This window comes from Dermacentor albipictus, chromosome 1, assembly GCF_038994185.2.
Source record: "Dermacentor albipictus isolate Rhodes 1998 colony chromosome 1, USDA_Dalb.pri_finalv2, whole genome shotgun sequence".
Lineage (NCBI taxonomy): Eukaryota > Metazoa > Arthropoda > Arachnida > Ixodida > Ixodidae > Dermacentor > Dermacentor albipictus.
Window position 1 is genome coordinate 308,028,262 of NC_091821.1, and position 27,911 is coordinate 308,056,172.

The 27,911-nt window shown below is 45.0% G+C and overlaps 1 protein-coding gene across 3 annotated transcripts in view; it reads right to left on the reverse strand.

Moving 5' to 3' along the window:
- LOC135907064 (diacylglycerol kinase delta) overlaps nucleotides 1–27,911 on the reverse strand; it is a 472,455-nt gene that overhangs the window by 43,717 nt on the left and 400,827 nt on the right. For all 3 annotated transcript variants that reach the window (XM_070531531.1, XM_070531532.1, XM_070531533.1), the window contains exons 20-22: nucleotides 25,115–25,225; nucleotides 20,210–20,368; nucleotides 1,150–1,195 (exon numbers count right to left, since the gene is read on the reverse strand). In XM_070531531.1, coding sequence (XP_070387632.1) covers nucleotides 1,150–1,195; nucleotides 20,210–20,368; nucleotides 25,115–25,225 — 316 coding nt within the window. The remainder of the gene's footprint in view (nucleotides 1–1,149; nucleotides 1,196–20,209; nucleotides 20,369–25,114; nucleotides 25,226–27,911) is intronic.

A 27,911-nucleotide genomic window follows, 5' to 3' on the forward strand; every position in this document is an offset into this window, starting at 1 on the left:
AGAGGAATAGACAGGTGTTCCAATGATGCCCTGGAACACGTCTATTCCTTGTTCAGAGTTCCCGCATCTCCCACAGGGCTGCAACAGATCAGGGGGCATTATATCCAAAACCGAAATCATGGAACTCTTTGGCGTGATTGCACTGAGAGTGGTGCGATTGCACTTTTTCCACTTCAGTGGTTACTGGAGAGCCACATTTATCTCCTGGGGTACTAGGCCATGGTTTCAGAGCTTTTCAACAGAACTTCACAGTCACCCACGGGATGAAGCAAGGAGAGGAAGTTTTTGAGTATATCATGGCAAAACACTAGCGAATTGGCTCTTCAGATTGCGCTTCTCGATGTTACTGAGTCTGTGCTTATGCTTTTTAGTGACGGTGGTGGTGGTGAAAATGCCTTTATTTCAAAAGTCAAATATTGGCCTCTGGGCCTATATGTAAACAGGGGCGTGGTCACCCCACTCCTAAGACACACACCATTGTTAAAACACCTGGATCCACCATGGTCTAGGCATGGGTCATTATGCCCTCTGTGATTGTCGTGAAGTTGTTTGAGAAACATGGAATAGCAAGTATGCTACAGACCATATGGAGGGTGAGATGTGGTCCACAGACAATGATACAGTGCCATCTGAGAAAGATTATGATGGACGTTAGGCATAAATAAATTTCCATTCTGTGAAGGTAATATTTGCACCGGTTTTATATTCTTTTGGTTACCAGAATTGGAGGCAAACTGCATTTCTTTTTTGTTACAAAATTGAATGCACACAACATTTCTACTTTGTTTAGGAGTTCTGTCATTTCTACATTACTTTTCATACTCTGAACTCATAAAAGCTTGATACATATTAGATTCGGCAGCATTCATAATCGTGTATATACTGTAAAACAAGCACCAATATGTTGGGACATTTTTTTCTGCCTCTTCTTTAATCTTCTTGTCAGGAATGTCAAGTTCAGATTAATGGAAGTCACAATTTCAACAAACATAGTTATTGCATGTTTTCCCTTAATGACGTCCAATTATGTAAAACATTACTACATTATAATACATTACACTACATATGTTTCAAATTCTATAAATTGCAAAGTTTTTAGCTTTACTTTTGATAGAAACTACACGGCAAACAAACTAGATGTATACTCACATCATCTTCCTTGCTTCCACCCCAGAAGTTGGAGCCACCACCGTAACTGCAAAAGAAAGAAAATATGAAATAGGTTCAATTAGCAAACACAGCTCAATAACTGTCAACAACATTTCATATGACATGTGACCAGAAAAGGAAGAAAGAGGGCTTGATGACATAGCTCTCACAAACTACTCTGCCTTTTGATGAAAAGAAGCTTGAACTCCAAGCTGTCTGTTTAGTAACTGTTTCAGTGTGCCGTGAAACATGCAGCCTCTGTGACCAAACAAGAAATAGCAGAACAATGGTATATGCTGCTTTCAATATTTTGTGAGCTCAATGCGCTTGTATTGTCATGTGTAGCAGTAAGATAATTATTAAGGTGCTGACAGCTCAGTCTTCTTTATAGAAGTGCCCACTGGAATATATGGCATATTAAGGTTTATACAACTGGCTCTTCATGTTTTTCTCTCTAGAGACTAACAACACTGTAGTAAATTTAGGGGACTCGAGTTAGGTCTCCATCTCCTCTCTACATTTTGCTTCTGGAAAAGGCAGCTGATGTGGAAGCCAGTTGCAACCTGTCATCGCAAACATAATCTCCAATTTTCCATCAGCAGCAAATCATTCATAAAATGTCCTAGCAACCACGGATATTCGTGGGACGTCCACCACAAGTCTGTATGTCCATCCATCTTGATGTCCATCATGGAAGCCCATCACGGAAGTCCATAAGACGTACAAGAAAAGTTTATATCCCATGCGGATGTACAGAGGGCATTCTGTTTTGAATGTCTACTGGCTGTACATAAATAGACATGCTGAGGACATGCAGGGTTCGTCCGTAAAGTAATGAGACTGGGTCTGGTAAAAATAATTTATTGATCCGATCGGCACATATTATTAAAATTCTTCAAGATAATCTCCTTAGGCGTCAATACATCACTGCCAATGTGATTCCCACGCTGAAAAGGCTCCCTGGAAGTCAGCTGCTGTAACCTCTTTCAGGGACTCTGTGATAACCTGTTAGATGGCGGGAACATCCTCGAAACGGTGACCTTTCAGGCTTTTTTTGAGCTTTGGGAACAGTAAACAGTCTGTCGGGCTCAAATTATGGTTCTACGGTCGCTGCGGCAAGGTTGCAACCCCTATACGGGCAAGGTAGGCGGTCACAATGAAGTGGTATGGGCTGAAGCGTTGTCGTGGTGGAGATTCCAGTGATTGGCAATCTCCAGTTGTTTCCATTTGACGGCTCTGTGAAGGTGTTCAAGAACTTTTTTGTAGAACACAGAGTTTACAGTTAGTTGCCGAGGTACAAATTCTTTGTGGACCACCCCACACTTGTCCAAAAAGACAATCAACATTGTCTTTACCTTGGACTCCAGCATTCTCGCTTTCTTGGGGCGTGGGGAGTTCATGGTGTGCCACTTTGAACTTTGGCGCTTGGTTTTAGGGTCGTACTGGTACACCCATGATTTGTCGCCTGTTATGATGGCGCCTAAAAAGTCCCGCTCAATTTCTAACTGCCCCAATGTCTCATGGGAAACGTCATCTCATCATTGTTTTTGTTAATAACTCAGCACTTCTGCCTCCAATTTTGAACAAACTTTCTGCATCTTCAAATTTTCAGAAATAATATTGTGAACCGTTGTTTTGCACATGTTGAGGTCTTCGGCAATAATTCTGATACTCAAGCGATGGGTGGCATCCAAAAGATTTTTTAACTTTTGCCACATATTCATCCAAACCACTCATAAAGGCCTTCCTGATTGCTCCATGTCTTCAATAGTCTCCCATTCGTTCTTGAACTCACTGAATCACCGGAAACCTGTGCCCTTGATGGGGCATCGTCTTGTAAGCCTCCTTAGAGGAAGCTTTAGCTTGGGCCCAACTCCGACATGGCCTATTCAAATAGATGTAAGATGCAAAAACTTTTTCTGAGATAACCCCTGGACCGATGTTAATGAAATTTGTTGCATTTGAAAGAGAAAGTTAAATTTTAGCGATTATTGGAAGTAAAATTTCAATTTAGGGCCTAAATTTTCTTGAAAACAATTTCAAAAATTCGGAAATTCGAGAAAAAATATAGAAGCACAAAGTATACATATTAATAGCTATCTGTCAGGAACAGATATCACGGTTCTGTAAACGACATCCATTAGATCATTGAAAGCGGACAAATTCAATATATCAATTCCTTATCTTAAGTGAATTCGTTACATTTTGTACAAGGGTTCTGCAAAACCTGTATTTACACATTATTAACTTTTTTGAGATTCACGTGTAACACATCAGTTTTGTCCGCTTTAGATGTACTATGAAATACAATTCACAGAATTGTGATATCGTTTTTCATTGTTGAGTTATGGAGCTGTAAGCTTGATAGTCTCATTTTCTGAAAATTTGAGATTTTTGCCAATTTTTAGTAAAATATTGACAACCTAAATCAAAAACTCGAAACCAACAGTCACTAGATTTTAAGTTTTTCTTTTAAATGCAACAAACCTCATCAAATATGGCACAGTGGTTGCTGAGAAAAACGAGTTCCCGTTTTACATATATTTAGATAGGAGCACCTGAGCTAAAGCTTCCTCTTAACCAAGGCAAGCATCTCAGAAGGTGAAAGCAAAATTTAATCGCGCACCACCAGGGGCGTAGCCAGGATGGGGGGAGGGGGATGAAGCCCCACAAGCTCCTCCCCTGAAATGTTTTCGTGCTGTCATGTGCCGCTGACCAAAACCACCACTCCACCCCCCCCCCCCCCCCCGCCAGCCGGAAATCACGCTGGATTTTGTCTAGAATGTCCTTTTTATGCTCGAAAAGACATTTCAGCGTGAACATCGTGAAATAGGACTGGATTTCATGGCAATGCCCATGCACCGTGAGTCACATACCATATTGCACGGAGCCCTATCCGAGCACAGTTTCAAGGGCGTTTTCATGGAGACCGGGCTCATCGCGGCATCTTGCGGAGGTCGTGGAATCGATGGAGCGCACGGATTTCAATTCTGATACTTTATGTGTATAAAGTTATCATAAACGCCAAAGGTGCATTGCTTCTACAAAGTCGTACATCAGGCCATACAACAAGACAAACCAAATCAACACACTATCAGACAAGTTGACAAAGCACGTAGCGAGGTCCAATGAGACAAAGCGTTGTGGTGGTTCATTTGTGCCGTTGTGTAGCAGAAAAGAATATCAACATTTTTTTCGCCTGAGCCAAAGCATCAATGTCAAGACACTAAAGCCAGCAAAGGTAACCACGTTCTTATTTATTTTTTTACTTTGACTTATTCGCGAGGACACATTGAGCCTCTAATTTCTTTTGTTCTCGCTACCTTCTCGCTACCTTCGTTCTCGCTACATTCATGATTTCGCAGCTATTCTGGATGAGCAAGGGCAAATTGATATAATTTTTTTAGATTTCGAGAAAGCATTTGACCGGGTATCACACACCAAACTCATGATAAAATTGAAACCTATACTTAAAAATGAGTCCCTTCTTTCCTGGATTCAAGCATACCTTACTTCGAGACGGCAAACTGTAAACATAGACGGAACACAATCACAGTCAAGACCTGTACTATCCGGAATCCCACAGGGATCAGTGCTTGGGCCCTTATTTTTCTTAATTTTCATCAATGATATTGCACAGGAATTGCCAGTTAAAATAAAATTGTTTGCTGACGATTGCGTTTTATATAAAGAAATCCGTTGTCCCGCTGACCAATCGCTGTTAAATACCTCGCTGTCTACAGTGCAATCATGGTGCAGCACATGGCAAATGAAAATAAATGCAAAAAAAACTGTAGCGATGACCGTGACGCGGAAACGACACCCTTTAAACAACCAGTATTCGATCGATGGGCATATTTTAGACCGCGTGACAAGCTATAAATATTTGGGTGTAGTTATCAGCTCGGATTTAAAGTGGAATGAGCACGTGTCATACATAGAAAAGAAAGCCATGCAGAAGCTTTGTTACTTGAGGCGTTGCTTAAAAAATTCACCCCATGAGATAAAACTACTAGCTTACAAAACTTTCGTCCGCCCGATTCTTGAGTATGGGTCCGTCGTCTGGGATCCACATAGCGATATTAACATAAAAAAGGTAGAAAAAATTCAGAGAAAGGCGATACGATTTGTATTCAATTCCTTCAGCCGTTATGCATCACCAAGCACTATGCTCGAAACAGCAGAACTGGTTACCCTGCAAAAACGGCGATTTAAAGAACGATTAAAGTACATGTATCTGCTCTATCATGGAAAATTGGGCATCGACAAGGACACGTATACCGAGCCTCTAGCTCGTCGACCAACTCGGTCTAGCCGCGCTAAGCAGCTTAAAGATTACTACTGCAAAACAGAAGCCTTTAGAAATTCATATTTTCCCCGAACCATTAGGGAATGGAATGTACTTCCTGCTGCGGTGGTCGCCTGCGACACCATCGAATCATTCTTAAAGCTGCTTAATGAAATTGCGTAAATGACCGAGGTACATCCCTGCCCTCCTTTCCTTTTTCTTCTTCTTTTCGGCTTGTCCTTCCACATAACTGAACACACGTGTTTTCTGATGCTTCTGTCACTGCTACACATTTTTACACACTACCACATTATATTTGTCTAACAGGATGTTCTGTAATCGTTTGCCACGCGTGGTATACATATATTGTTCTAGTTTAGTTTTTCTGTCTCCTAAGTGTTTGTCACCTTGGCACTAAGAGCATTTTACATTTTCTTCTGGAATAATTTCACATTGTTAGCGCTAATTGCTACGTTCTCGCAAATGACGCGCTGCTTATGTTTTTCAAATTCAGTGCTATTTCATTTTGCTCACGCTTCACACCTTGTACTCAGTCTTACTCGTGATGTATGTAACCACTCCTGCTTAAGGCCTCTAACCAGAGGCTGGCAGTAATATTGAAATAAATAAATAAATAAAACCAGCCAGGGCGCTTGCGATTTTCTCGTGTTGCCCTGATCACCGCGCAGCGCACTTCGACACGCATTCGTTTCTCTCTGGCCCAGTGGATTTTCGCCTGGCAGAGTTTTGGACGCTTTCTGGCTAGCAGACGAGAAAAAGAAACAATGCATTGTCACTCGCCGCCATCACTGAAGGGACTTGACGGATTGCAACACGTTCGTTTGAGCGCCACCTCTCCGGAAAGTCTTGTCTCGCCACTCTAGGATACCGAGCAGTATGCGTATGGTTCTCTGTGGATCAAGCATCTCACGTTTTCTTCGATATTCCTTCAGTAGCCACATTAGGTGCTCAAATTAGGCCTTCTATTGTGGCCAACATGCTCACCTTGCATTTCTTTATTTCTGTGCCCCCACCCCACAAAAGAAAGAAGACATTGTTGCGGCGCAGCAAATTGTCGCATGGTGAAAGTTCGACTTTGTCACTTCTTCTTTTGCAGAAAGTAATGGGCCATGGGACACTTCATTTGCCAGATACTCTCACTATATTATTGTGATAACAAATTATATAGACACTCCAGGCGCATTCCTGCAGTCGCCGTCGCCCTCATGTTCTGTATAAAGTCCAAGGGCGATAACATCGTGACCACGCGCTGCATGCTGTATGTGCGAGTGAAAGCATAAGGGGGGTCAGGGTGGCATGGATGAGCCGACGATGGTGGCTCAGTCTTGTGTGCGCAAGGGAGGAAAGCGAGGAGGAAGCGCATCGCCTTCCGCTGTGCGCGATACATCAGGGGGAGTGGGGGGCTGTGATCTGTGAATCTGTGGTTGCGCAACATGTTTATTTGCCTTGTTTGCTGCATCATACATAGTGAATTTTTCTTAGATACGTAGATTTATTGGAGACTTATACATATATTTAAACACCTTGTTGTGAGGTTTTGCGTACATGTGCAGTGAACTTTGTTTCCAGTGACACTTTTTTGCCCTTTATAATGCTGTATCTTCACATTTGTATATTCCATTGTAACTTCACATTTCTAATGTACGAGGGCGAGTCAAATGAAAGTGAGCCGAATGCTCCTGCGCAATAATGGCCCGGTTCATTATCTGCGAGGCATGTGACACGCAGGTGGGAATATAAAAGTTCTTTAATACTCTCATGCACTGGGTTGAACGTGGTTGCATGACATAATAGACACTATAAAAGTTGAACAGAGTGGTGTCATGAAGTTTTTGACAGCTGAAGACGTTTCCAAAAAAAAAAAAGTCACCTTATGGCTGCCGTGTACGTTGAACATTGCATTTCATTGGCCACTGTAAAGCATTGGAGGAAACGGTTCAAAGAAGGTCATGAAAGTTGCACAGGCGATCCAATACCGGGCCAAAGCCACCATGCAATCACCCCCAACATAATTGCAAAGGCTGATCAGACAAGAATGGAGGATAAGCATCGATGAACTGGCAGGGCGTGTGAACATCAGTCACGGTTTCAGTCACACCATAATTCATGAACACCTCGGTTACCGGCTCCTGTGTGCGCAACAGATGCCCAAGATTTTGAACCACTGCCAGAAGATGGAGAGGTTCAGCGCTGCTTTGACTCATCTAATCTGGTATCACAATGAGAGTGACGACTTTTTGCCTGCAATTGTGACCAGGGACGAATCATGGTGCTGCTACTACGAGCCTGAAACACAAAGGCAAAGGTTACAGTGGAAACATTTGAATTAATCACCCCAAGGAAAGCAATGCTATTTAGCATTTAGTAAAAAGCAATTCCTTTTTAGTGGTTTTAAACAAGCAGTGCTCTGTTTCGAATGAGGCTACAGTGAGCAGTGTTTTAGATGATTTTAGAAATCTGGGGAACAGGCTATGTTTTACTTATGAGCCACCGGATAATGGTTTGCTTCAGTTTTTAGATTTACAGTTAAAGTTTTCAGATGGGCACATTTGTTGGGCTCACTTCCCTCGTGCCCAAAAAGGGCTCCTTCCGTACAATTCGGCCCACTCAAAGGTAGTGAAAAGAGGCATTGCCAACCTCTGCCTGGAGTCATCGCTCCGGAAGTCGTGTGTGCATGAGATGCAAGCAAGTTTTTACAATCGATTGGGCAGGCTCGTTGCAGCTGGCATCCCTGAGTCGGTCTTGGTCCCTATGGCAGAAACGCTCTTGAAGAAGTTGAAGGCTGGGGTAAGCAGGGTAGAGCCAAAGAAAAAAGAGTGGCCTATAGTGGTCTCATACATCCATAAAGTCACGCACAGCCTGAAAAAAGTGGCTAACCGGTATAATGTACCGGTGGCGTTCTCCGCTCCCCAAAAGCTTGCCCAGCTAAGCCATCACATAACTTGTGAAAGCCAAATGCCTGGCTGTCAGAAGAAGCATGGCCAGCGTTTCGTAAAGTGTGCCACAAACGTCGTATATGAAATTCCTCTGTCCTGCGGGAAATCCTACATTGGACAGACGGGGTGTTGTGTGAACAACCGGCTTAGGGAACATGCAAAAGGTATAAAAAATAATGAAGGTGAGCGACTTGTGGATCACTGCAGAGCTTGCACCGATTGTTTTCCACGGTTCCGCGATGCGAGGATTTTCGGTAGAGGCAGGCATCAGACATCGTGTGAAACATTGGAAGCCTTCTACAGCAAGAAAGCGGGTCCGAACTGTGTTAGTGATACATCGGTTTTTCTTTACGAGGCTGAGCTGAAGTTTCTATCGCGCCTACTCCGATAAAACTTTGTACTCCATGTTGCCTTGTACACATGCGCGGTGTTTTGGAGGGCTATATATGTCGAGTGCTTTCACCCTCACTAAACAGTTGAAGTAGCGACCGTGGTGTTGTCGTCTTCCTTCTGTGTGTTGTTTTTCGGCTCAAAATCTTTTCAGTATGCAATGCCATCATTTCTGCCGGAAAGGTGTTGTTGACTTCTTTTTTTCGGTCATCAGGGGCCATTATTGATTGAATTTGCTAAACCTGGAGAGACTATCAATTGTTTACAATACTGCAAAATGTCGGACCGGCTGCGTGTCGCAATCAAGAACAAACAACGTGGAAAATTGAGGAATGGGGTCGTCTTGCTCCACGACAATGCCTGTCCCCATGTCGCTGATGTGGTTAATACAAAACTGGCAAAGTTAAAGTGGGAAACGCTACAACATCCACCATACCGCCCAGACCTGTTGCCTTGCAGCTTCCACATTTTGGAACATCTTAAAAAACAGCTCAAGGGAATCAAATTCATGTTGGACGATGACGTGAAAAAGTCAGTTACAGACTTTCTGAAGCAGCAACCCAAGGAGTTTAATCAGACAGGAATCATGCGACTCATTAGCCAGTGGGACAAATGTCTATATGCTCATGGAGACTACTCTTAAATTAAGTACCCCATTTGTCATATATTCACATTGGCTCACTTTCATTTGACTCACCCTCATATATATTGCAGAACACCTGCTTTTTATATCTGCTCTCTGTTGCGACTATAATTTCGGTGCTATTACAATACATGACCGGTGACAGCTGCCACTGCGCAATACATTTTAATAAAGGACAGCGTCATTGAGATTTTTCCCTGGTACTTCTCTGCTGGTTTCAAACTAATATAGTTCTAAAGTTCATGTGATACCTTCTTTACTTATTAAATAGACAGAAAACATGGAAGCATTGATATCAGTTATTTCGGGCAAAATTTTTGAGACATACTAGTATATTATTTTATGAAAAAATACATATTTTACTTGTCTTGACAGCGCATAGCGTTCAAGAATTCGGTTGCAGCGTCTTTAGCAATGGAAACGCAGTTATTATTAATGTATTTGATCCCTCAACAAATTCTATAAGGAGGAGGCCGAGCTGCAACGTGAGCCCGCCCTCCCAAACGAAATTTCTGGCTATGCCACTGCGCACCACTGCTCCAGCGAACGCTCCATTCTCGACGTTTTCTGTCGTGACAAAAACTCAGAAACCTTTCTTGCGCCATTTCAGATCCTCACTGTCAGAGCTTGGACGCGACTGCCGCCCGGTGCATTACTTAGCTTAGAACCCCCCCCACAAATCCCACCTCCGGAGAGTACAATACTGGTGATTGCAGTGCTACGAGGCAGGAAGTCTCATTACTTTACGGATAAACCCTATACATAAGTTCGGACATAGACCGATGTCCTAATATGAAAAAAGGTGTAGCTGAAAATCTCATAGATTCACAATTCATCTTATATTGCTGTCTAGAGTTTGGGGGAAAGGCGCACATAGAAGACGAGAAAGTAGAGAATCAGACTGATTTACTCTAAGCAAAACGAAACCACCTTGCCATCTTGTTCACCTTGTCATCCAACTGCGTGACAAAACTGGTGGAGGCACTGAGTACAACCATTATGATGCATCCCATGCACAAGACCCCATCCAGAAGCTGGAACACAGTTCCTGTGAACACCCCAGTTCACAGAGCAAGCCGCTGGCAACGATGCCTACCACCAGAGACAGCAGGACTGCTGGCACATCAAAAAAGGAGCTATGAGGTTGTATCAAGTCACCGTAGAAGTTCTGGCACCTTCTACGCCAACCTACTGTACCTTTCAGAACCTGCTGTTGCCCCCTACCTTTCAAGGAGATTCACTATATGAGGACGTGGATGACTGGCTTAGTGAGTTTGAATGTGTCGCTGTGCTCATCTGCTCGGATGATGCCACAAAACTCCGGAATGTGTACTTCAGCTTAAAGGACGCTGCCCAGATGTGGTTCCAAAATAGAGATGTGTTAACAGGCTGGCGTGAATTCCGACATCACTTTCTGGAGTGCTACAGGAATGCCAACCACCAGAAACGCACTGAGCATGAACTACGATCCCACGTTCAGATGCCGAATGAGGCCGTCACAATGTATGTCAAGGATATGACAACTTTTTGAACGAGCAGGTCCTGCTATGCCAGAGGACAAAAAGTTACGCCACTTGATGTGCAGCGCGAAGAAGCAACTTTTTGCTGGTCTGGTACAGAGTCACCCAAAGAGTGTGGCCGAGTTCCTTACCGAAGCTGTGATGATGAAGAAAATTCTTTATCAGCAGTCTGCTCTCTTCAACCGGCAAGTGAATGCTGCATTAACTCCCGAATTGTTAGCCGCGTTTGGGAGCAGTAGCACCAAATGGGTTTGCGAAATTGTTTGCTTTGTTGTTTATGAAGAAATGAAGAAGCACTACGGAGTGAGACAGCCAGTGGCTGGCTCCATTGCCAGTGTAACCTGCGATGAGGTTCAGCAAGCACTGCACAGCCACCGATACCCACTGATGCCCAACGCTGGAACTCCCGTATTCGCAGATATTCAGCACCGTACGTACGCAGAATCCTTGCAAAACTCCACGCCTGTTTCCTGCCCTGAAGTCTCAATTAGGACGCCACAACCAATCGCGATTCAATCAGCACAAGCTGGTTTGGACATTGATGGTCGCTGTGCACCCCAACGGAAGTCTGATCTCTGGCGTACGTCGGACAGACTCCATTGTGGTGCTACCATTGTGGTGAGGTCCATCACATCTACCGCGAATGTCCGTATCAACTTGGGCTGCATAGTTTTTCCATTAAATCACCTAGTCCTCAAGAAGGGAAATTGAAGAGCATCTGGACCAGCAACAGGCACCTTTCTCATGATGTCAATCACAGTCACCATCTCCGAGGTGACCTTCCCGCATGCACCCACGTTTCAGGCTGACCGAACAGGGACGCTCGCCAAGCCCCCGTCAAGAAGACTGAAAGCAGCGGCCTTCAGGGGCAAGGTTGCTGGGACTCAAAGTGCGAAAGACCTTGATATAACATTAAACCTCTATATAATGAAGTAGGTAAAATTGGCAATTTGCTTTGTTATATCGAATGCAAATATGCAAATAAGTACAGTAGCCGGTCAATTCTTCTCACACGGAAAGGGGTCGCAGAATTTTCAGAATTACAGGGCAATAAAAGAAAGCAAGCTTGAGTAATAAAACGATTCATTTTGATGAATTCGGGAGTCGGCGACGAATGATACGGTTTCATGCCATGTTGAGAAAGTTCGTACCGCCTTCATATAGGCGGTACGAATTAAGCAAAGCCAGCTACGTGTTCGCGTGCACTTCGCCCATGCGGCTGATAGCGTCACCCATGCTGGAACGATGCTATCATAAAAAGCGCCTGCAAAAGAGAATGAATGATTCATGTACCTCTCACTGCAATGGGTCACCAAAACTCGAGATTACGCAACCTTCAATACTAAATGTGTGGGAAGACAGCTTACATGGTGTCCTGCCATCTTGGCATGGCCACTTTTGCATATGCGGCAGATTATCTCTAAAGCAAGGTGTGCGGCTATGTATGAGCTCAGCCGTGCTTACAGCCATGCGCAGCCATGCTTGAGACGCACGCCAAAAATTGCAACGCACACTAACTTACCCTTCTTGCGCATGCTTGATCGCGTTATCACAAGCTCATTCCCCTCCTTCTCTTTTCCTTTGCTCGTGTGGGGAAACGGCACTCCTGTGTGAAGTCACCACTTTTCTCACCTTCACGCGCTTTCACTTTCACCTAAAGCACAAAGTGTGCAGGGTGTGATAGGATCTTATCGCACTTGGACTGTATATGGAACATGATGCGGATTCACTTGGGTGGTCACTCTTGTCACGCCACACGCGATTTGAGAGGTGTCTTTGCAAGCAGCCACTTGTAATTAAATAATTTGACTATCTGTGTCCACGGAAGTTTCCATTTACTGTCTCAGCATTCCTTTGCTGAGGAAGTAAAATATTGTTGAAATCGCATACAAACACTTCGTTATGTTCAGATTCTAATTACGTGGTGTTCGTTGGAGACCAGGTTATGCAAAGTTAAATACTTCGTTATATCGAGAATTTCGTTATATTGAAGTTCGTTATATCGAGGTTTATCTGTATAACAATGGCTGGGTGCTTGAATGCCGCTGCTTCAATATGCCCTCGCACGCACGTACGCATGCATGTGTGCATGCTAACACACAAACACAGTTGGAAGACGTGAGTTTGCATCCCACCTGCAGCCAGTTGTATTTTCATCCACTTTCGTTTCCATTTATTTATCATTTCTTTCATTAAATTAAGAACTACAGATAATTTCCCCTATGCTGTCCTTGGTGTCATTGTTTATCAGCTTCTTATAATATACTAATAACAATTGGGGCCCCCCCAGCTTCCTTTCTTCTCATTCATCACATAGCAACAGTCTCAAATCAGGCAGATTTGATGCCTTCAGGTAGCATGTGTGGGTTTATTGACCAGTTGACTTCACCCAAAAAGTTAATGTAAGTGTGATGCCTGTGGAAGAAAGGATGTGGCACATCCACTGCCACGGTTTGTAAGTGGTAACACTAGCTAACCCTCCCAGGCTTAGTTCCAGCAGCTACACATAAGTACCCCAGAAAGTGGATGGGAAAACGGCACCACATTAGCTCAATTGGCAAGAGCATCGCATGCATAATGGGAAGACATGGGCTCGTATCCCACCTGCGGCCAGTCACTTCACAGCGGAGCTGTATATGGCTAGGGTACCATAGAATTTTTGTGTCCACATACTAAAGCTATCATAACCAATGGCTCATACTCCCGTAAGCACTCATCATCCAGTAAGCAAGCAAGAAATGCAATGGCTCATAGCTGCGTAAGGCAGAGGCTACAAGCACTCAGCAAAGTGAAGCGAACAGTGCTTACATTATTTCTAACAACGCATACAACATACAGAACAGCATGTCAAAAACTGTCACAATCAATGGCTCATACCCCCATAAACAAGAAAAAAAATGCAATGGCTGACAGCCCCGTAAGATTTATGGCTACACACTTTGCGTGGGTTAATTGCGATGACACTATCCCTGTGGTCATTATCGGTGATTTCAATGTGGACGTATCAGGGCCAAAAAGGGAGTGGTTTAAACATATTGTGTTGCAGACATATCGCTTGCAATGCCACACCAATCCGGCCCAACTGACCAGCGAGCGGCATATATAGTGTAGTCGGCATATATAGTGTAGTGAGCGGCATATATCTGTGTAGTCGCTATGATATACACTGATAGGCACACTCACCTATCAGTGTATATCATAGCGACTACACAGCCATTGTGACCATCATTACTAAGTTACGATTCGATTACATCTATTTATCATTTCTTTAATTAAATTAAGAACTACAGATAATTTTCCCTATGCTGCCCTTTGTGTCATTGTTTGTTGGTTTCTTATACGACTATATACAGTAGAACCTCATTGATACGTTCCTGTTTTTCTGGTGGTAACGTTCATAATCGAGAACACAAAAAATTACCCATTAAGGTTGCGAAAATTTTTTACCGGTTCATACATTCCCGGAAAGTATGATTTCTCGACACCAACTTTCAGTATGTCGCCAAACTGTGATCATATGAGACATTTTCCAGCCACTAGATCCCATGTAAACAAGAAAAAGCGTGAGGCCCGAGTGATCGACAACAGTCTATATAGTTGGCTGCTCTCTACCCGCCTACACTACTCGCCCGCCCGCCTCATGTGAAAATGCCAGCACGCACTCAGTTTTTCATTTCAGTACCAGCAAATCTTCTCCAGGGTCGTCGCACGCAGCATTCACAGCTATCACCGCCAATCCTATTGCGATAAGCATCTCCACCTGTTTCACAGCGTGTGGTGCTGTCAGAAGCAGAGTGCAGGCTTTTAATAGGTGATAACTCAAACACACCTCCGTTCCTTGCTGCAGACTGTGATCGTATATGTTTTCGGGCTGCGAGATCCCATGTGTACAAGAAAAGGTGCGAGGCGCATGTGATCTAGAACACCCATCTCACATGAAAACAACGGCGCACACAGTTTCCTATTCTGGTACCATCAAATCTCCGCCTGGGTTGTCGCACGTCACATTCACTGCTATCACTACCAAACCTAGTGCGACAAGCATTTTCACCTATGTGTTTTAAAGTCTGGTACATAGCGTCATTCGTAGTGTACTGCACGCTTTTAGTTGGCAATAATCCAAACGCGCGCCATTACCTGCTGCAGGCAGCGCCATGTGGGCATCACGTTTCAATCCGGCGGCACCCGGCGCCGCCCACCAGCTCGATTTCGTTTCGGTTACCCGTCGCCTTATTAAAACACCATGCAATAGGAAAACAACAAAACGTGTCTCAGGCCGCCGAATCACCACCAGCTTGACACATGTCGGCATCTTGTGCTGCAACAATCCGCATGACGCTTCGCATTACATAGATGTCAACAATAGTTGAGCCAGTCAAGTTGAGTCTGTCAAGTCAGATCGTAAATTTTTTCCGGTTTGTACGTTTTCTCTCGCTTTCTTTTCTTTTTCAGAAAGTATGAACGAGGTTCTACTGTGTTATATATACATATATATATATATATATATATATATATATATATATATATATATATATATATATATATATACCGCATTTACTTGCATAATGATCGCACCTGTGAATTTTGTCGTCAAAATTTGATTTTCTTTTTCCCATGTAATGATCGCACCCTGAACTTGCCGCAGCGAAATGTCATGTGCCAAGTCTAGCTATTAATGATCGTGCTTACCATCTGTCGAATGCTACGTGAACGACTCTTCAAGACAAACGAAGCGGTCTGCACGCACCAAACATTCTTAAGAAGATGCCCCATTTCATTCCTGTCATGACTTTCCGCACTTCCATTAAAAAAAAGCTACAACCAAACTTGCCTCGGCTTTATTATTTGTAGGCTTCATAATGGTTTTGGTCAACAACAACAACATAAAGGGTGCCTTTTGATTCTTCTCGTCTGCACTCTTGCACGCAACAAATCGTGAGCAGCAACAATAGTGGCCACGTTTCCACTGATACGTTAGAAATGTACCCTATTCGTACACCGACGCTTGTAACGCAACTAACATATTCGCCCACCCTTAGCGGAAACGTGCCGTAATAGGATAGCAGTGAAGACAAATGCTGTAGTTTCCGCAGCATGCCCGCCATGTGTTTCTATGTTACTATAACGTTCGGTGCGTTCGGCTTGCTCCGCCGGCCGCCATTTTTGTTTTGGTGTCCCGCACTGACAGCGGCAGCCGCCTGCTTGTTGACCTGTTGTCAACCTGCAGCAAATGTGGGATGAAAAAAGAAAATGTTTCTTTTCATGGGAAATTTAACCCACGTAGTGATTGCACCCCTGAATCTGCGTCAATTTTTTTTACAAAGAAGTGCGATCATTATGCGAGTAAATACGGTATATATTATTACGATATCATCGAGAGATGCTCAAGACACGAGCCGCCGCGAGAATGATGATGAAGTTGGGTCTGTGCCCTTGGCGCGAGTGTCGGCCGGGCTGTCTGGCTCTAGTGTAAATAGCCTGCAAATAGCCTCTTTTGTCTGTGTCTTTCCACACGTAACATTCTGGTGGAGGTTAGCGATCCCCATCCTTGCCACGGAACTCCGAAGTGGTCGATACATTGAGCTTGTCACCGTGCCTCCCAGTGAAGAGACCGCCTCTGCAACGGCTGCAATCATCACGGTTTCCCAACATCGCGACTCTGGTGTGTTCTCTAGCCTGGAGGGAGAGGACGTTGACGAATGGATCAAGCTCTATGAACACGCCAGTACTAATAACAGGTGGGACCCAACGATCATGCTCGCCAATGTCATCTTTTATCTCAGCGGCACCCCACGCTTGTAGCACCAAACACATAACAACGAGATAACCAGTTGGGACATATTCAAAGAAAAACTCAGGAAACTGTTCGGCGACCCCATTGGGCGCAAGGCTGCCACGAGAAAGGCTCTTGCGTCTCGTGTTCAGACATCTACAGAGCCGTATGTTTCATACATCCTCGACGTCTTGGCTCTATGCCGCAAAGCTGACAATACTACGTCTGACGCAGATAAAGTGGCAGATGTGCTAAAAGGCATCGCCGACGGCGCTTTCAATTTGCTTGTTTTCGGCAACGTCTCGACTATCGACGCCATCATAAAAGAATGCCATCACCTTGAACAAGCTAAGAGCCGCCATATTACACACACACACACACACACACATATATGTATATATACAGTCGAACCCACTTATAACAACATTCAAGTGCCACGAAAATTCCCTTGTTATAACTGATAATTGTTATAACCGAGTTGCATGAAAAAATCTAAATAGGGGGATGGCAGAGGTGATATGAGAAAACTATATAGGCAGGGAGGCCAGTGCGCCTCCCCACCACCTTCCTCCACCCGGCTGCTGATTAAATTCACTCGTTTAACTGCTTCTTGGGTGCTCCGATCGCATGTAACAAGCCGCAGCTGTCGGCACTAAAGAATGGCACTGCTATAACAATTGCAAAGAGGTGTCACGGGTGGCAAGTGATATGCGAGCACCGCCGAGGCATCCCATTGGTGGCCCCAAAAGGGGCCACCAAATGTTGCGAAAGCTGAGAAGAAGTTGAGAAAGAAGTTGAGAAACCGTGTGGCTGGAAACGACTTCAACACAACCAACAAAAACGAACGCGAGCGATTAAGCTGTTCGCAGAGCTTCACTGAATGAGGAGCCAGCGAGCAACATGATGATGATGATGACGACAGTGATCTAAAGAAAGGAAAGACTCTTGATTCTGCAACCTGTGAGGGAGAAAAACATGAAACATGCGAGAGAAGTGGTTCTTGTGGGGGGGGGGGGAGGGGGGAGGCAAGGAGGAAAGGCTGGCAGTATCTTCTGCAACCGTTGCGGGAGCACACGAGACGCGCCAGCCGTTTCTGCGCAGGTGCGAGTAAAGGTGGGCGTGAGAGAGAAAACCTGGAGGCTTTTGCTCCTTGAATATATGATTTTGCCTAGGCAATACGTAGGAGGTTTCTTTAGCACATGTTGTAGGTGTCTGTCCCTAGGTATTCTGGCATTGCGGAGTGGGGTTGAGTTTGTTTATGCTAGGCCACTGGCTGCCAGCACGGTAAAATAGGTGAAGCAGCGGGCACTGACGCCCAATTTGGCAACCACTGTGTCAGACAGACTGTCTCGCACCTGCGGCGCTCGTTCTAAGTCAGTCGTAGCGGATCATAGCTTGTGACCATAGTAGAGCCCGGGCCGCATATATTGAAAATCTAGAAGGCCTTAGCAAGTCTGTCCGACGTACCTTCAGAGGCAAAGTTCTGACTGGTGTTGCAGAAGTCAGGGGGCGCGGTAGTGCTGAACTTAGCATCCCAAGTTGGCGGCTGGATGTAAATATATTTATTCAATCGTGTTTTTTTACTAGCTGCAACAACGTGTCATTATTTTGTATTATTGGCGGTGCCTCCAGGACACCAAAGCGGTGACAGGGACACCAAAGATAGAACCCGGGCTGGTCCACGGGCTGGGGCTCACTGAGGCCGAAGCATGCCAGAAGTGTATAAGATCGGCTGTCTGCGGCAGCGGACAGCCCATTTTTTTTAAACGAAATGAGCACCATGAAATCGACTTGTCGTGAGATTTTTATTATCAGCCTATTTTTATGTCCACTGCAGGACGAAGGCCTCTCCTTGAAATCTCCAATTACCCAAGTGACACCCTCTTTATTTAAATTGTGGGTCTTAAATGCCTTTGCTGGTTAGAGGTGCCGGATGAGAAGGCCGAAGCATGCCAGGAGGTGTTTGCATAAAAAATTGTCTGTCCGCAATAGCAGACAGCCGATCTTATACACCTCTGGCTCTGGATCTTATATACCCCTGACATCAGCCTCTGCGGCTCCAACCCATGGGCTGCCCTGCTTCCAGCTTTGATTGATCCCCCCGCTACCCTTTGGGTGCTCTCGAGATCCTGCGCCAGCTGCTTTATTATAACCTTAGATGCCCTCCTGAGGCCTCCGTTTGCCAGTTACATGTGCCCTCCTGGAGCAGTGCTTGTAAAAAATCCAATCTATCGTCTTGACAAAAAAAGCAACTGTCGACTTCTACAACACCAGTCACAACCTTGCCTCTTCAGACACAGTGATCACTAAATGGGTGTCCATGCCCACTGGCTCACCGCGCAGGCAGCCAGCAGCAGAGGGTAAACAAACTTGACCACACTCCACAATGCCGGCATATCTGGGGGACAGACGCATACAACACGTGCTTAGAAACCTTCTCCGCAGTGCCTAGGCTGACTCATATATTCAAGGAGCAAAAGCCCCAAGATTTTCTCTCTCACGCCTGCTCTTACTTGCGCCTGTGCACAAACGGCTGGCAATCCCTCGAATGATTGTCTCGTGCGAGAGCCCGGCTCAGCGCAATCTGCTTGCGGTGCAGTTGGTGCGGTCCATATGTGTTTCAGAGGGCAGGGCGGCATAGAGCTATGGGCGCAGCCCATTTGTGTTTAGAGGGGTGGAAAGGGGATGGGAGAAAGCTACGCGAAGATGGCTTGAAAATGAGTGCACGGTGGCTGTTGGAGCAGCGGCCCATTGTGCAGCAGCTCGAATTTCTCATTTTCTTTTTTTTTCTCTCCAAGGATTTTGCATTTCACTACCTTTCGGCTTGGACACCCAGCAGCCAGTCTTCGTTATAACCGATAATGCGGCGTCAGGGCATTGTAGTAAGTGGGTTATTTCACCATGGAAAACGTACAAAAGTCGATGGTGCAGCGGCTTCTCAGTGTTATAACCGATATATTGTTAAAACCGGAAGTACCATTCGAAATACGCCAGCCTTGATATACAAATTTGTTTTATGGACACTTCCTGGACCTGCGATGGATGTCTGTTGGATATTTGTGGACATCTACTGGATATTCGTTATATCGAAAACGGAAATCCAATGGATGTCCGATGGAGAATGTTGGTTGCTTGGGGCACGACGTTTGTCATGAAAAACATGATGGTTATCAAAGGCAGAATATCATAGTTCCAGCTTTCCTTAACATTTTTTTTATCCCAGGTCACCTTAGGCTTTGTATTTGGCTACATTTTGCATTAGTGTAATTAGCAGCTGAACGATAATTAGCATAGCCACTACTTTCTTACGCACTACTATAATTAGACACTGTGACAACGTACCCCAGATGCTTCAATGAAATTTTTTGGCGAAAACTATTTTATAGATTGAAATCTGTAGCTTCAGAGTTAACTGGATATAAGTTTATAATTTCAAAGGGTTAACTGGTGCAGTAATTAACTACCAAACAGTTCGTGTGGACCCATTACCTGGGTATGTTGAGGACGACAATGCCTTGTAGGGAAGGCAATGCAATGCGGTGCCCATCGCACTCCAACTGCACCCTCTGCTCCAAGTTCTTGTATGTACGTTGCAACAACTCTTTTCCACCCAGAACACCATACCACATCAGATTCTTGGTGCGAGACCTGCAGATAGAACAAAGCAAGTAATAAACTTCAGAACTAACAATCCCATTGACACGAAATGATGAACAAACTATGCAATCTTACAGATTAAACATTTTTCTTTTTTTTTAACCCTGAGCACTTCTATGACTAATTGGTAATAATGCAACTGAACAAACCTCAGTCAAAGAGAAAATATTATTCAGTGGAACATCTTTTAGATTCAGCACTTTTATTTTACCAAAACCACGATCTGATTTGCAGAATCTCATCCCGTTACGTACGTTTTCTCGACGCTAACGTCCGCAATCGAGAACACAGAAAATGCCCCAATAGAGTTACGCTCACTTTTTACAGGTTCATATGTTTCCGGAGGAGGAGGAAGTAAACTTGATTGCTCTAGAAAGAGTAATTCAGCAGTCAGGCCTGATGTCTTCATCTTCTATTGGTTGATGCCGATCTCCAGCCTGCATGGTTGGCGCCCCATGCAGGGGGCGCCAACCAGGGCACCACTGAGCGTGGCTGCTCGTCGGGCATGATCCACCAGCCTCCATTGGAGGCTAGGGTTGCCGCTGGAAAGCACACTCTCCCACTGCTCCGCACTCGGATTTTCTATTTTGTGAAATGCCTTATTCATATTTCACTCCCATGTGATGTGATAAAGTGTGGGTATTGCGCCACACCACGGACATGTGTCCCTGTATTGACTTGGTAATATTTTGCTTAATATATACGAATATGGGAGAGTTCCTGTCTGCAGCTTTCACCAGTAAACTGCCTGTTGTTGAGTGAGTGTATTGTGGGGCAGGGGATATCTGATCCTCATCCCTCTATGGTAATTTAGTATGTCAGAGTACACTGGGATCACTGTCATGAAATCCTCAGGATCTCTGTTTAGGTCCGCTCAGTTTGTAAGCTCGCGAGCGATACTATCAACCCTTTGGTTGCCCTCAATCTCAGTGTGCCCCGGTACCCAAAAAATGGTGTGTCTAATGCGTTTATTCTGTCGGCCAGTGCGGAAGAAGATTTAGAGCGCTTTTTGACCGATTCTGCCGTTAATGTAGTTTCAGCATGCTTCCTTGGAGTACGTCTTTTAGAATTATAAGGGATCAATTTATGCATTAGCCCTCCACAGCTGCTAGAGCAACAGCCATTTCCTCTCCCTCAGTTACCGTACAATCCCGTGCCGAGACGCAAGCGATTTCCCTATAGTCCGAGTCTACTACAGCCGTGATAACTCTCTGTTCTGTTTCTCTTCGTTCTCGAGGATATACCGCAAAACACGGTTTATCGGCACCAACGATCAGTACCTCACCATATTGCGATCGTATAATACGTTTCCCGGCCGCTAGATCTCATGTAACAAGAAAATGCGCGAGGCGGGCACGATCAAGAGCAGTATATATAGCTGCCCGCTGTAGCAGCTTCACCGCAATACTCACACGCCCGTCTCACGTGAAAACGCTGGTGCGCACTCAGTTTCTCATTTTGGTACCAGCAAATCTTCTCCGGGGCCATCACATGCGGCATTCACAGCTATCACCGCCAATCCTATAGGGCTCTTGCATTGCCCAGGGGGGGCTGCGAAAATGGTGCTAAAGAGTGCCCTCTGTCCTGAACTGGGTAGTAGTACCAAGCTCAGTCGTCTGCTTCGGAAAGCACGTTTACAATATGGACCCGCCACTTTCGGTTTTGTTGTACCACGGCTTGCAGCGAATATCGGGCACCAAAGATTTTTTCAGGGGTAGCACGTTGCGTAAAGGCAATAAATTATGCAACGCCGAATACGTGTACGCCGTTCAAGAAATAAGCGGCAAAGCTTTAGCGCGGTGTCAATCGCAAGTGAAGTGAGTCGCGTACGAAGTTGAACTTCAGGTAAGGTTTGCACGCTGCTAGATTCAGGTGACAAACATGAGGAAATGCTTGATATAAATGAATTCACAGCAGAAATAAGCAGACATCATGTGTACGGAACTGCTCGAGCGCACGACGGTACACGCCGCGACGGCAGCGGTCTTTCAGCATGCCACGATGTACGAAGTGCTCGAGCGCATGATCGTACGCGCCGCGACAGTAGCAGTGTTTCAACATGCCGCGAAACAGCGGGCCTCCTGCAATCTTTGTTGACTGCATGCTGCTAGACAAGTAGTTATGCCTGCGCTGTAGTAGCGGCCATCTGTCCCTTTAGCAACTGATAAATAACTGATGCAATGCATATGAGCTCGCAGTAACGTACGTGTGAATCACGCTGCAGCACGAGCTCGTGCGCTGCTCGCTTGATGTAGCTTTTAATGACAGCGCTCGAACACCGATGTGCTGTAATCAATACTACCTTGCTGCGCTGCCTCAACGTGCTGGCTTGAGGTCAAGGATGAGCACATTTAACTCTCTAACCTGTGCTGCTCGTAGTGGGGTAGTGAATTGTCACAGAATCAGCCCGACCATTTGTGGTCATTTGCACACACCTGGTCACTTCACCAGTTCGCACCAGTTGAATTGTTAATTGTCGCTGTGGCCAGGTCTCCAATCGTGAATAACCAGCCTTGCATGCTGCTATGCCGGTCTGCCGTCGGGACTGTAGGTGCAAAAGACCGAATTTTGGAATGCAGATAATCAAGCAACTTCATTGACAAGTGAAGCAGTCAGTATGGTGCGAAGTTTCACTTATCCAGCACGACGAACTGCAGCTATCCAGCGCGCCCGACGCTCCGCTTCGTGAGGCCTTGAAGGAAAACGGTAGAATCTGATGTTGGAATTCAGGCCTTCTTGTTCATGGCAGCCCACGATGCAGAAGTAACGTCGGTGACGCTTTTTCGAGGCTGAGCTAGGCCTCTCCGGATCAGCATCGCCGATTTTTTCTGCTTCCAGCATTACGTCTCACGGAGAGTCCGTTTTTGTTAAACTATAGGCTGCGGCTAACTCGCAGCGTGGTCAGCATGGTCTTCAAGAAGTGATGAGATTTCGCACTCACAACAGGGCAGAAAAAAGTGTGAACTGACGCAGAACTCAGGCTAGAAATGTGCTTCGCCACAGCCAGGGCTCAATACTACCCAAGCCGGTACTACCCAAATAACGTTTTGCGCACCGCCACCAGGCGCCGCTACTATGCCTCAAACTAGAGCGCAAGATGCCCATTTCTATCTGTCTCACAGCGCGTGGTGCCGTCGAACGGAAGAATATGCGATAACCGAAACGCGCCGCCGTTCCCTGCTGCAGACTGCGATCGTATAAGTTTTCCGGCCGCTAGATTCCGTGTGAACAAGAAAAGGCGCGAGACGCGCACGCGATCAAGACCAGTATATCTGCCCGTCTCACGTGAAAACGACGGCGCGCACAGTTCCTTATCCCGGAATATCTCCAGCCGGGCCGTCACACGCTGCATTCACAGCTATCGCTACCAAACCTACTGCGATAAGCATCTTCACCTATCTGTTTTACAGCGCGTGGTACGTAGTGCCATCGGTAGCATACTGCATGCTTTAAGTCTGCGATAATCCAAATGCGCCACCACGTGGCCGCCACATTTCGTTCCAGCGGCATCCGGCGTCACCCGCCAGCTCGATTTCGTTTCGGTTTCCTGTCACCCTCTTAAAACACCATGCAATAGGAAAACAACAAGACGCGTGTCGGGCCACCAGAGCACCATTCGCTTGACGCGCGTCGGTGTCTCGTGCCGTAACGATCCATGCGCGACACTTCGAATTACGCAGACGTCGACGATGGTTGAGTCAGTCGAAATTTTCGCTCTGTCGGATCGTACGCCTTCCCGGTTAGTATGTTTTTTTTTTCTCATGTTTTTTTTTTCTCGAGAAACTATGAACGAGTTTCTACTGTAAAGGCATGCCGCAGTGGGGGACTCCGGATTAATTTGGAGCACCTGGGGTTCTTTAACATGCACAAATGCACGGTACACGAGCGCATGCATTTGCTTTCCACCCCCGACAGAATGCAGCAGCCAAGGCCGAGATTGAACCTGTGACCTTGTGCTCAGCAGCCCACCATCATAGCCAGAGCTATACTGTGCCATGTGGGAACAGCTTCTCCCACTGTGCAAGCAATGTAAACAAAACAACAGGCTTTGTCTACGTAGGAACAATGGTCTAAAAGAAAAGTCGCAGTTTCACCTGAAAGGCGAAGAAGGAAAGCATTAGACAGCTATACAAAGTAAGGGTAGTAGTTTTATTGGCCACATAAAGTTGTAAACATTCACTTAACTAAATTAACAAGCATATGGTGTCGCGCATGCACAGACAAATAAGACCACACCTCACTCGATGATTGCGGGCACCCACTGTCAAGACGATGGCGTGAGGAAGCACAGCAGAGCAGCAAGTGAACTGACCTTTATGCTGCCTCTCGCTTCAACACAAACTAAGCATCAAAATCACCGTGCACATGAAGCTATCAGTCCTTGGTGCATCTTGACTCTGTCCCCATCGCAGATTGCTTTCACGATAAGGCCCACATGGCCATGCCATATACGCCACCAAAGTAGAACACCTTTACTCCTCCCCTTCATCCAGTGCCTTGTGCACGATGGGAGACGGCGTGCTTCCTTTCCAACTTCCTCCCTTGCGCATGCCAGATAGAGCCACCATTCTCGGCTCACCGTCACATGCTGTCACTTGCAGACAGAGGATACTGCACATAGCCACGGTCTTATCGCACTTGTTCTTTATACGAAACGCCACGATGACGAGAGAAATGCGCCTGGAGTGTCCATATAATTGCTATCGCAATAAAAGGAAAAGAAGGCTGTAAATGTACCTGCACTTTTCAGGATGCTCTTCCCGCTTGTTGTGAAACTCGAGAGTGATCTTGGCATCCAGACCAATGCCAAAGTAGTTGTTCATGACACACTTTTCTTCAAAGCCTTCCCTGGGAGGAACAGAAAAGAAAGAGTAAGCAGATCCCACTTACATATTGAAAATGCACACATGGGAATCCATTTGAAGCGAAGCTTTGGTAAAGCATTTAACCCTTTAAGACGAAACATATAAATACTCAGAAATTTTTTTTTTGTTTCCTATTTAAATATGCAAAACACATCAAGAACAAGCATAATCAACAAAAAGAAGCATTTTGCAGAAATGTTTTTAGCAACAGGGGGCAAACCCCAGACAGGAAACTAGAAGTGGGCATCACCCCAGGCCACCTAAGGCTTCATTTGGAATTTGTACAGGTAGCGTTCGCCATATGTGAACCACAGGTGTAAATTCCATTAGCTTTACATCATGTGTGTGGCACCACTCTTACATTGGTGTGTCCCTTCTGACTTTTCGTGCCCAACTTCTTCTTCATCCTGTGTTCCTGCCCCAAACCAACAAATTACGCTTACTGCCTGTCATTCAGTGTTGGCTGAAGACAGTTAGCCAGAGACTTCATACTCAATACTAAAATTCGGCAAGAAATTTTTTTTTTTCTGGTATGTTGCCTGTAGGCAACACTTATTAATAAAGGGTTAAAAGGGTACTGACACAAAATTCTTTGGGTGCTGTTTCTTGGACCTGATCGGTAGCTACTGAACCAGTAATCATGCTAAGAAAACTCATTTGCTACAGTGCGTGCCAATTGTTTAGTTATGTGCTCGTATCGCATGACCAGTGATGATCACGTAAGTGCACGAACCTGCGAGGCACGCTAGCACACCATCTACCACGTCATTTGTGCTCCTTTTTTGTCAGCTAGTTTGGTGCTAAGATTTGGTGGGAAACCTGTACATTGCTACACGATCTTAATGCTTCATTGGGCAGATGTTCACGACACATTATGATCCCCACAATAGAGTGTTAGTCCTATTTTACCGTGTCCGCAAACTTCTTACCTTTCGTGGTTTGCTGGGTAACCGAAGAAGTCTACGGCAAGAAAAATGCTGGTAGCGACATCTGGTGACACAGTCTATAATCAGAGGACACACAGAACTAATACTGTAACTTAAATATCCTACCCAACTGCTGGTGCAAGAGTCGGCAGCAAGAATAATTTAATGTATTGTACTTTTATGATAATTCCCTTTGACAGTAACACTGACATGACACAAACAATTTTCGAATGCATTGAACTTGGACAAATCGTCCCAGAATGTCACTACCACCATTGCTACTGCCTTAAAGTTAGACAGGCGGAGTGTAAGCATTGGTTAGAGAAGATGGAAGAAAGAGATCAATGGCATGCTATGAGCTAAGAAAGAAAGAGATCAGGAAGGAAATGTTTTATGGTAAATCAAGAGGCAGTACACTTCTTTTTGAGGCTAGGTCGGGATGTCTGAAGACGTGAAGTTATAGCAGGAGATTTACCCAAGAAAATTACTTGTGTGCCAGGGTATACATCCAATAGTAAATAGAAATGGGGTCAGTCTTCAGGAAGCCCTGGGATATAAAGATGGCACTGACGAGATAAACATTGGCGCTGTAAACATAAGTACGAGACGATTAGGGGATTGATGGCACATAAGTATCGAGAAAAGGACGTGGAATAAAAATGTATGTAACCACAGAATAGAACAATTATATACATAAAAATGTAGAAATTACAAACATTTCACATTAAAATAATAAACACTAAAACAGGAGACTAGAGTGTGGTGACAAAAGCCATCACCCCATTTCAAAGAGGCTCACCCTCCTGACCATCATCATCATCATCATCTGCCAGCCATGGCACCAGTAACTTGTTAATCCATTAACAATACGTTTGCATGCACGCTTCCTGTGTGCCTGTACATAGACTTCTAGTGGGGTCACTGCAACACCCAATAAAAACAGTGCTGAAATGTCCTCCGCATGGCAAGACGAGCCAATGACGTTGCACATCACTGAAACCAATTGCTGAAAATCATGATGTCACATTGTTTACAAATAGGACATATGCTGATGACTACATAGATAGGTGCTGCACTTTCAGACTCGTCACTTGCACTAACTTCAAAATTAAATTTAAATACATTCTAAGCTGTGTTTGCTATTATAACCTTAAAGGTGACACCTATGAGCTCACAGCAATACAATCTACATTATTTAAAGGTAGAATTTTTGTATCAATACCCCTTTAATTAACTGCTTCATATCAAACGGCGATGCGCACAATTGTGTTTACGTCCATCCTTTACAATGTGCAATTTCATAGAATGCTTATGTTTATTCACCACAAAGGTCACAATTTTATTGTCATGCAATTTTTTAGGGGTGTGTGAATATAAATATTTTCGAATGTGAATTAAATGTGAATACTGTGAGCAAAATATTTGCATCTCATCTTCCTCATCTGAACATATCATCATCAGAGCCGCAAATTCTTTGTTGTTTTAGCGTGGAATCTTTGAGAATAAAGAAGTTCCTTAGAAGTGGTGGAGGTTACTCCTTGTTTCCAAAGTCCTCTCACGGTTTCTTCCTGGAGCTCCGCTCGGGTTGTCGCATCACCCCACTGTGTGCTACAATGTCCAGGGAAGACCCACCCTATACAACTGACGCCGCCGTTTTTGCCCAGTCTTCCTCTGTCTGGACAATCAACAACTGTTAGCATGACCCCCAAGTATTCGCTGGCTTACGCGGTGAAGACATAGAAG